The sequence below is a fragment of the Tupaia chinensis genome, unplaced genomic scaffold (assembly GCF_000334495.1).
Source record: "Tupaia chinensis unplaced genomic scaffold, TupChi_1.0 Scaffold000380_1, whole genome shotgun sequence".
Taxonomy (NCBI): Eukaryota; Metazoa; Chordata; class Mammalia; order Scandentia; family Tupaiidae; genus Tupaia; species Tupaia belangeri.
Window position 1 is genome coordinate 337,433 of NW_006159882.1, and position 11,592 is coordinate 349,024.

General features: G+C 37.8%; 1 protein-coding gene across 4 annotated transcripts in view; it reads right to left on the reverse strand.

Annotated features, from left to right (window-relative positions):
- Positions 1 to 11,592, reverse strand: part of GPD2 (glycerol-3-phosphate dehydrogenase 2) — a 162,680-nt gene that overhangs the window by 101,509 nt on the left and 49,579 nt on the right. For all 4 annotated transcript variants that reach the window (XM_006153544.3, XM_006153545.3, XM_014589782.2 and 1 more), the window contains exon 3: positions 2,912 to 3,083. In XM_006153544.3, the coding sequence (XP_006153606.1) occupies positions 2,912 to 3,083 (172 nt within the window). The remainder of the gene's footprint in view (positions 1 to 2,911; positions 3,084 to 11,592) is intronic.

Genomic DNA, 11,592 nt, shown 5'->3' on the forward strand with positions numbered 1-11,592 from the left:
CCTATCTTTAAAAAAAAAAAAAGGAAAAAAAAAGGGGGGGGGGGGGGTCCCTTGGATACATTCTCTTTGTTTCCTATTGTAGGATCAAGTCACCTCCCTTCTGCTTTATCCCTCTGTAGACCTCTTGAAGGCGGTTGCCCCGCCTGTTCCTTCCATGTGGTCGTTCAGGCCTTATCATCAAACCTAACACACTTCAGCATCTCAAAGAGGCCAATTAGGAAAATCCAAAGGCCTTCTCCCAACAAACCAGACCTAGTCTTGCCTTTCTGCTCTCCTCTCGTAGTCTGTTATATGACCTGGATGCTCCAAACTGAAACATGGAAACAGATGCTGTCTCCCACATACGCTGATGCCATGCTGTTCCTCCTGCATGTTCCCTCAGGTTGGAACACTGTGAACAAGCAATGTTTGCCTATTAAAATTGTACCTATGCCAAAGAGCAGCTTTCCTATTCCTGACCATTCTGTGTAGATGCAACTAGCCTCTTCTTGATACATTCATAATATCCCCCCTGCCTTTCTTTAGTTCTTTTTGGAGAGATTTTTGCTATAGGGTGCACTCGCCGAAGAAACAGAGAGATCAAAAGTGATAAATCACTCCCCAGGAGGGATTGCCACACTGCAATTCCTTCTCCCTATTCGTCTCTTAGAATCTTGGAACACATGCACACACACACCCAGCATGAGTTTTAAGTCGCCGGTCCAGGATTCTAACCATGGTTTACTACGTGGGAGTCCAGTGACATAACCATCAGGCCATCTGCTGTTCCCATCCCTCTGCCTTTCAAAAGGCACATATTCTCTATGACATAATTTGATCTGTACAAACAAGCACTACAGAATTGTGAGCACCCCAAAGGTATGATCCACATCAATCACCTCGGTATTCTCATATAGCACCTTGCATATTGCCATGCATACAGTAAGTACTCAGTGGATATTTGAATTAAAATAAAAAGAATGACTATATATTTCAGTACATACATGAAATAATTGGAGATAATACTGAATCCTACAAGAGAGGTGATCCTCTTCAATATAGATAACTGTTACCTAGTAAAGTCCTAGGAAAGATAGTTCCAAGTGAATCTTCCCGGTACGTTGGCCATGTGTCCCTTCTCTCTGCCCTCCTTCCCAGGTCTCCAGGAAAGCAAATGACCTTGAGAAAATGATAAATGTTCTTCCCATCTGTTTTATATGTCCAAGAAAAACCTGGCTCAAATTACACTCCATGGTTGAAGACAGGAAATTAAATGAAAGTTGGGCTCAACTTGAAAACAGAGTAGTTTCTGGTGCCTATATTTTGAACTTACCATTATTTACACTTGACAAAAAAAAAAGGATTTAGGTGGTGATGCCTTCATGGACCAAAACCTAAGTGTGGTTCCTGTGAAATCATAGGAATACAGGGCACCAAACATTTGTACTTAAATTTTGTACAATTCATTGCATTTCCACACAAGATAGTGACTTAATGGATCCACGAAGGCTTATTCCATATCATAAATGATTACCACTGGGTATGCAATTGTAATAAATATTGCACTTTAAGTAGAAACTAAAGTAATCAAGAGTCAAAATTCCTTGAAGCAGTACTAGCCCAATTAGATACATCTGAGGATGTTATAACAAATTGCTATTGCTCCAGGATAACTGTTTTTAGAAGTCTTTTATTTTCATGTTAATAATAGTGGCTATAATGCTACCTACACTTTATGAGCTTCTCCTGTGTGTGCCAAGAACTGTTCCAAGCCTCTTCATGATTGCCAAGTTTGGATTTCACAACTATCATTTAAAGAGGATATTTGTTAACCTCATCTGAAAAATGAAGAACCCCAGAGGAATTAAGCAATTTGCCCAAATACACACAAGCACACATGTGTGCACATGCACACACACACACACACACCCCTTGTAAAAAGTTAAACCAGAACTTGAACCAAGATTTCCTTGATTCCAAACACTGCACTAATACCCACGATCAAAAATGAAACAAATTATTTTCTTAAATACTTGTTATGTAACAGCACTGGTATTCCATACTAAACTTACTTTCTTTATACATCATGTTTCCCTGTATTAAAAAGTTTATTTGTTTCTTCCATGAGCAAGGGAGGCAGAGACAGAGACAGAGATAGGCACTCCCAACACAGTCTTTGCACAGCCATCTACCCCCAGCTTCAGCCTGCCCCAAATCACAGGCCTGCAAATGCTCCGTGTACTAAGGCCTCACGGCATGAATCCAGAACCCTCACATGTAGGAGAGCCCACAGAGTACTGTATTACCACTATGTCACTTCCATGTTCCCATTTTTAACAAAATTTGCATCATCTCTTTTCTAATACTGGCCAGTAGTAGACAGGTTACTGACACAAACTTCTAAGTTAGCAACAGACTTTTCTGCTATCTAGCTGCATAAGCCAGATTTCCCAAACTTCAGTCCCTTTTTCACTGGGAAAGATTATTATGAGATACGTGAACAAAAAGAAGTATTTCAATCAATTATTTCATTGTAATAAATCTTTTCTCCCACCCTTGACTGACATAAATGTGATTTCAGATGAAAGACAAATATTTTTATTTCATATAAATGTATTTACTTGTCTAAGTACTAGAAAAATACTTCCCAGAACATCAAATCAATTTGAAAGGCTATAAAGGTTTAAAAAAAAAAAATAGGTCAGTGAAGTAAATAATTATTTAGATATTTAGATATTTAGATATTTTGTTTTTGGAAGTGTACAATGCATATATGAAAAAGTGTGAGGTGCTTCACTAAGCACGGAAAATTAGGAGACGCAAACAAAAATGTGACTTCACTAGCACAGGGTGCTAGCATACATATGTATATTGGGGGCGGAGGATAAAACCAGTATCTTCCTTTGTTCCATCCATCCACATCAGTACTTACCTCTGGTGACAGCGTCTAGTGCACAGCCACTTCCCGTTGCTCCTCCTCCGATAACAAGGACATCAAATTCAGACGTGTTTTGTAAAGTCAGTAGCTGAGCTTCTCTGGAAGGAGGCTCCCTGTTCACAGGTTCTGAAAGGCACTCTGCAGCTTCAACATAGGCCAGGTTCACCTGAGGTAAGGGCAGACAAACCATTTCAGTTGTTCATCTAGAATGCCAATTGAACACGTTTTACAGTATACTGAAAGAAGTTTGTATTAGAGATACAGAGCTCTTGAACCAAGTGCTGTGGGGTGAAATGTCCTTAAAATTCTTGGTGTATTTATGCTCACTAATCACAACTAGTTAGCCATAGAATATACCTGGTTTCAGATTCAATATCTCAACTGCTTGTTTGGTTTCATATACAGTCAAGTTCACTTATTTCTGACACTGTGCAACAATTCCCAAATACCTTCTCTAACACAATTCATAGGGGAACACAAAAAAGGTTTAATCTAGTAGCAATAATTCATTCAGAAAATATTTTTAAATGATGACGGGAGGGAACACTTTAAGTCTTTCTGCAATTTTTCTTTTCAGAATTATTTTACTTAACTTTACTTATTTATTTACTCATTTATTTTAATCTAACTAGAGAGGGACAGAGAGAGAGAAAGAGAAAGTGAGAAAGCAAGCTGCCAGGTCCGGGACTCAAACTGTAGTCGGCCATGTGGGAGTCCAGCGCCTTTAACCACCATGCCACCTGCTGGCCCTATTTCTGCGATTTCTTAAGAAGAATATGTTCTTCATGCCTCAATTCTCCTGAAAAAAATATATTCTAGAATTTGAGGTCTATATATAATTCATTATAATCAAAAACAATTTTTAATACAAACTACTATCTTGTTTAAATAGCCAGCTATGTTCAATAAAAATAATACATTCCAAAGATGTTTAGTCCAAGCCTTCCTCATTAAATACCTTAATGTAAAATTGTAGATTTTACATAAAGTATATTATTTCAATTTTTAAAAACATTAACAATACTACAATTAAAGCCAGGTTTAGTCCCTGTGGAGGAAAATGACCTCCCCTGTGCTAGTTCTTGCATTAGAATGTAATTTATCATTCTATGCCAAAAATGGGACTAAATGTTTTTATTTTTTGACTTTGCTATAGTGCACACGTGCTTGCTGAGAAAATAGAGAGAGAGAGAGAAAGTACAAGAGCACCCCCCAGGTGGGATGGTCGTGCCCCAATCTTCTTAGGACTTTTGGCATGCACGCACAGGCAACACACAAGCAAACTCTCCTCAGACTGTGGGTCTGAGACTCAAACCACACAGTCATGTGGGATCCAGCCACCCTAACCACTGCATTGCCAGCTGGCTTGGCACTGGTCTTTAAAAAAAAAAAAAAAAAAGTAGATGCCAGAAGTCAGAGTTAAAAATCCAGGAATAGAAAATGTTCCCCCAAAATGCTAATATCAGATGCAATCACTACACCTAACACTGCTGACCGATGTTGCTCGATATTAATAGTCCATAGATACGTGAGTTCTTTTTCTTTTCTTTAAATCACAACACCAGCATATTTCCTAATGGTGTTTTCCTCAACCTGCTACAGAAGCAATGCAAAAAACTCTGAGTCACCAGGTAAGAGCCTGTTAAACACGATCACAGACCTTACCAAGAGATTGCTCTGATTACCCAAGATAAGTGATTTTTTCATTCATTTAAATAAATCAAATTAGCCATTACACTTGGTTTTAAAATTGTACAATGCCTATGCTTAAAAACTGTGAAAGTGCTTCAGAAGACATGGAAATTATCAGACCAATTATTATCAGACCAATTGGATTTCTATGAAAATAAATCCCGAAGGCATAGGATATACTGAAAGAACCCTGGATTAGGGTTAGAGCGTCCCACTTTGAGCCTTATCACCCTCATTCACCAGCAATGTGACTTTTGACACAGTATGTCTGGGGGCCTTAGTTTGTTCATTTATAAAATGAAGATAAAATCCCCGTGGTAGTTTTCCCCCTGGACCTCTTGATTATATCCTCAGTCTGTATGGACACGAAAGTTGTTGGAAAACTACAAACTACCACCAAAAAGTTGTTGTTGCTGTTATGATTATTATTCGATCATTTGATACCTTAGTAGCACATAATAAGAAATCGTCAATACATATTTTACTAAGTGATATAAAAGGTTAAAAGCAGGTAACATGGTATTTTAGGCTATTAATTCAGATTCCAAGACAAAAATCTTATTCTTCATGTGTCTTCTAATTATCTGCTAATAGCCACTTCCTCGTGTTCATCTTTACATACATTTATGATAACAAGCAAGATGGAACTGCTAGGTGCTATAATAGCTCTCAGAGTCTTGCCTTTCATCATCTAAAGAGAAGGAAAAAGTACATACATTTGTACACATACACATACACATAAAGTATATACATACGTAACAAATATGTAGAAAGATCAAATGCCAAAATAGAGGAAAAAACCACCAGGCTATGACCATTCAGATGAGGGAGGGAGAGCCTTCCATTTGAGGGTTTCAACTGCGCCATGACAGATGGGTAGGACTTGGGCAAGAGACTGACAAGTGACTAAACTGCCAGAGCGTTTTCACACATCAAAAGAATTGCTGACATTTTCTGCTTGGTAAGTTTTCTAGAAATACTTGGAGAAATAAGTTTAAAGACCACATTATGATATAGTTCATTAGAACTCGATAATACTAAAAGCCTCCTACTCTGACGATGAATATTAAACTCAACTGCTTAAGTTTCTTCTTCACCAAGAAGGCAAGACCTGATTGGCATCACCTGTGGTAGGTGTGTGTGTGTGTGTGTGTGTGTGTGTGTGTGTGTGTGTGTGAGAGAGAGAGAGAGAGATTACACTGGCTACACTGTTTCCCCATCTTCCTCCCTTGCCTCATCCTTCTCACCAGCATGCTCTAATCTGTCTCATCTCAACCATAAAAGACACCTCTTATCAATATTTCTAAGAATCACCCAAAAAATTCCTGAAAGACCTGTAGACACTTGCTTTTACTGCCTTACTCTTTTCTCTTTCCTCAACCCATTCCAGGTTTTCACATACACATCATCACCACCAAAATCACTAATCATCGTCATGCTACTGAATCTGTTGGGCTTGAGTATCTCAGAACCACTTTCTCAGAGTGTGCCCTGGTGCCCCTGTACTGCCCAGTATTTAACATCGTGGTTCCCCTTTTACTGTCCTAGTGCTTCTCCTCAGATCTCTAAGAACTCTGTCTCTGAAAAAATCTATCTACCGGATAATGTCAAATATCCTTTATACCATGATAACTTCTAATTTAGTTTCCTCATTTAAGAACTCAGATACTGAACTGCCTCCTTGGCATCTCCTTTAGAATGTATCACACATATCTCCCAATTGAACTGATGACTTGATCTCCCCAAACCTTTTCTTGTCAGTGTGCCTCATGTCAGTAAGGGTGCCATGATCTATCTAGTTGCTTGTGCCAGGAATTTCAAAGGCATCCTGACAGTTCCCACTCTCTTATATACCATATCTGATCAATCACTGCATCCTATCAATCTCCCTCCTTAAAAAAAGAAAAAGAAAAAAATCTCACATTGAGTCACAACCTTTATCTTCACTGCCACCTATTAAGGTATCATCCTTTTCTCCTACATTAATGTTATATCCTTCCAAAGGTCTTCACATATTTACACTGCCTTCTTCCAAATCATTCTCCAAACTGCAGCTGGAGTAATAATTTTAAAACCCAAATAATGTCATTTCCATGTGTAAAACCCTTCAAAAACTTTCACCTTAATTTAGGTCGAAGGTAAACATCTTTACTCTGGTTTGTAAGACTCTTCATGGCCTTTTACAATGGCTAAAGTAAAGAGAGCACATACCAAGCGTTGGTGGGGATGCAACAGAGTTGAAACTCTTACGTATTGCTGGTAGAAATGCAAAATGATGCAACAGTTTTGGAAAACAGTTTGGAAATGTCTACAAAGATAAACATACACTTACTATACAACCCAGCAATTCCCCTCCTAGATAATAACTAAAAGAAATGAAAACCTGACTTCACACAAAAACCTACAAGCAAATGTTTATTATAACTTTATTGATATTTGCCCCAAACTGGAAAAAGCTCAAATATCCTTCACCTGGTGTATGTCTAAGCAAACTGTGGTTATATCTTTGTGATGGTATAATAAATAACAATTAAAAAAAAGAACAAATTATCTATACAACGACATGAACACATTTCAAATGCATTAGGCTAAATCAAGGGTAGGGAAATTACGGTCTTCAGCAGACCTTATAAACATGGCTGTCACCCATTTTCATAAAACAGTTTTACTGGAACACAGTCACACTTAATGTTTTATAAATTGTCCTTGTCTGCAATAGCAGAGTTGAGTAGATGTAACAGAGACTGTATGATCTGTAAGTCTAAGACATTTACTATCTGCCCCCTTACAGAAAAGGCTACCAAACCCTGTGCTAAGTGAAATAAGCCAGACTCGAGGTCTACAGTCTACATGATTCTGATCATTTCCATTGTATGAAATTGTTTTATTTTTGTTTTTGTTTTTGTTTAAAAAAAAAAAAACATCAGAGATTAGTAGAAAAAGACTAGACTACAAAAGGCATGAGGGAATTAGATGAAGATGACAGAAATGTCTGTAGGATGACTGCAGTGGTGATCACATATCCGTACAGACTTGACTAAACTCATAGAGCCGCTTATTTTAACAGGTGAATTTTATTGTCTTTTAAGTTATATCCCATATTAAACTCAATAAACTTGACTTAAAAATATAAGCAAATACACTGGGTCTTCAAAAAGTTTGTGGAAAGTTTGCATTAGAAAAAAACAATGAGTGGATTTCAGAATTTTTGCCCTAAAATAAACCTGTACTTTAATTCCCTTCTTTTCACATTTTGAAATCCCTTCACATGTATATAGCTTTATATGCTGCTATTAAAAGGGTTTTGCTATTTTACACACACTTAGGTCATCATAATAACCCTATGAGTTCGGTTCTATTATGATCGCTGTTAACGGAAGTAACTAAGACAGAGACAAGTTAAGTAACGGGCCTATAATTACACAGCTAGGTTGTGGTAGAACTAGGAATCGAACTTACCTAGTAACAGAAACTAGGTTAGACACTACTGTATTATACTGACTCCACATATAATTTGAGAAAAAGAAAGAAAGAAGCAGGCTAAATATTTATAAAAAGGTGAGAGATAACTACAGTAAGATATTACTGTACTAAGTTTTGTGAGGTTTGTTTTTACTTTTGTTTTGGTGTGATTTTGTTGTGAATGTTTTACTGAACAATTCCTTCAAAAAATTTAAAATATACAGCACTATTGAGGGTAATTTATTTAATTTCTGACACCACTTTAAAATAACATTTTATTTTTGTTTATTTTTTCCATAAAAGCTGGAAAGTGTTGCAACTGAGAAGCTAAGCACTGCGTTTATTTTAGAGGCAGTAAACACAGCCTAAGGCCCTACTTATAATTATGACAGGAGAAAGACTCATTTTGGCTTCATATGGCTTTGAGTCACAAAAACACATCTGTACTCCACCTTCCCTAGAATATGTTGATTGAGAGGAAATATAGAAAAGAAAGGCAGCAAGAATTAAACAGTAGTGTTAAGTAACAGCATATTTTAAGAAGACTTCGTGCTCCGAATTTTCACAGACCTGCCTTTTCCTCATTCTAAGGTGTGAGGTCTCATTCGAAGGCAGTTTGATTAAACAGCTGGAAGACAGGCTGCACTGAAGGACTGATCCAGAGGTTCTAGGAGAAGCACTGGAATGACCACATGCCCTAAGTGACCTAGAAAACCAAATCCCTCGTATGTCCTGAAAACATTTAACCTACCATCACGAGATCCATCTCATCAATTTTTACTGGAGGCCGTCAAAAACTCTACAGACCAGGGGACAGAACAAATAAAGAGGCAATTATAATTTTGTTTATAAGTAGATTCAAGATAGAAAATAAGCTACAAGAGCCATAGGAGGTACCCCTAATCCAGACCTCCAAAAAGCTTCCTGGGAATTATAGCTAAATCAAAGACAAGAGAGATTAACGTGTGTTAGCTCAGTGATAAAAAAAATCAAGAAAGGAAGTGGGAACAGCATGTGCTAGACCAGAGGTCATACTAGTATATTATTTTTTGGTTAGCATACTACTTTCTTAAACTGAGTTACACATCCATTATTTTTGAATTAATGCATTTTACATAAAAATTAGGCTTTCAGGGCCAGCCAGTGGTATAGTGGTTAAGGCACTGGATTCCCACATGGCCAACCACAGTTTGCGTCCCAGACCTGGCAGCTTGAAAATCATGCCAGGTGTATGTGAACATGTGCTTGAAGTCTCAAGAGGAAATTACAGAAGGGACTGTGGCTAGGTTGTCCCCCCTGAGGGCTGATTTCTCTTTCTCTCTCTCTCTTTCTCTCTCTCTCTCTGGGGGGCATACTCACCCTATAACAAAACCTTAAAATAAAAAATAATCGGGCTTTCTATCTGAAGCCAATACGCTAAAATTGAGTATAGCTGCTGTCCTTAGACAAGGTACATGGGCCCATAAGCCTAGGATTCTCGCTCACTGGCTTCACCCTTTAATCCCACCAGTCTAGTCCCTATAGACATATAAGTTTGCTAACACTGGCCCAAAGATGGGAATAAATCGAGCACTAACAGACTCAGGATCAATCACCTAACTCAGTTACTGGAGCCAGAAGAAAAGAGGATCCAAGACAAAAAAGCAAACTGCCTTCTGCCTAGCATAATTCCAATCACAGCTCCCAAACAATCTTATCTTGGTGGAACTGGTACAATAGCCAATATTTAATCTTATTTTGATATTATTCCTAATTACATATAATTATGATGGGCTGGGAAGAAGTAGGTTTCTTTGTTTTGTTATGTTTTAACTTGTAAATAGTTTTCATCTACATTTTAGAAAGATACAAATTCCTCCAGTAGTCTGATAGCAAACATACAGATTTTGACGAGACTCACATAAACACCTATATAAAATTGAAAGCCAAAATCATCATCTTTGAGAATTTACATCCCAGAAAACATCTACCCTGAACAGGATTCAGAATGAGTTCAGTTTTAGTATATGTCTATGCACCATTAGACTTGCAAATTAAAAAAAAAAAAAATCCTAGACACTTGCAACTTCGGGTGAGACCGAAAACAAGATCTAATAATTAGCGTCTATTTCTGAAAGAAGTGCATATTTAAAGACCACAGGCAATTAACAACCAGGTTGTCCTGCAATCATGTACAGTAATAATTGGAGTATAAAGCAGGGTTTCATGCAAATCATCAGACTGCAACTACCACTCTCAATCTCTCCTGTATTATGTTATTCAATAATAGAAGCATTAGATTTAAGGAAAATTGCTTCCTGTTTTGTTGTCACTGAAAAAGACTAACCGTATCTGTGTATTCCTAGAAGGAAAATGTGAATCTCCTTATACTGAATCTGTGGTTGTTTTAAAAGCCTTCATTCACTTCCTGAATCACTTTGTGAATCCAAACGCTTATGTTTTTTCTTGTACTTACATGACACTAACCCATGTTTGTCCGTGTTGAGCGTCCTCAGTGAGGGATTCATGGTTACTCTGTAGATAGAGTAGCTAATATATGGACTCTCATCTCCACCGGAAACCAGACAAGAGAAAACAAGATGAGGCCACTCCTCTGGAATAACTGAAAATGGGGTCTATTTTACCTTGAAGATGCTATCTAGTTGTTATTTCTTTGAGAAATTAACACAGGAACTCTTAACAGCAATCGGCATATATCTAAACAATTTAATTATCAAACTTTGTTATACCCCTTAACTAAGTAGACTTCAAATAAATTATCAGAAATTGGCTATATGACCTAAGGTTTGAAGAATATATTTTATTGGTTGTGGAGGTATCTAAGCTTGATATTATCCTTCAATTCTTGTAACTGCTTGCTGAGAATTAGAGGCGTAAGGCTGGAGTTAGGGAGGACAGAGGGAAGAAGAGACAGAACTATTGCTTGTCTAGCAGCTACTAACACACACACTCTAACTCCTTAGGTTGCATAATTAGCACAGAAAAGAAGCACTTGTTGACCAAGGACTTTAGTTATCCTTTGGACAAGTATTTAAAAGAATCAAAATTTGACCCCAGGTTTGCCTCAGAATCCCATCTCCTCAGCTGTACAAAGTCATCTTTGCCTACATATGTGGGTTTCTTGGGCACGTGGATCTGCCAGCATCTCTGGCACCAGTGATGCAGAACTGCTGATAGCGGTCAATGAGATCAGAAATCCTTGGGCATCTGCCTAGCTTGCAGGCAGCCCCACTATGCAGTTACACAGACACGCAGAGTTGCATGGAACAGCTCTTTTCCTTTAAAATCTCCCTAAATTACATGTCTGGAGTGGCTCCAGACCAAACAAACAAACAAAAACAAACAAAAGAACAAAAAACAAACAAACAAACAAACTTCTCCCATTGCTCTCAGGTGAATAAAAGGCTAATCCACAAAGTTAGATGATTAGTTCCAAGCTTTACAATCCTGAAGGCCCTGGACAAAATGTTGTTGCTGTTACTAGCTTTTGCCTTAGGACACATGAGCTCCCCAGGGAAAGA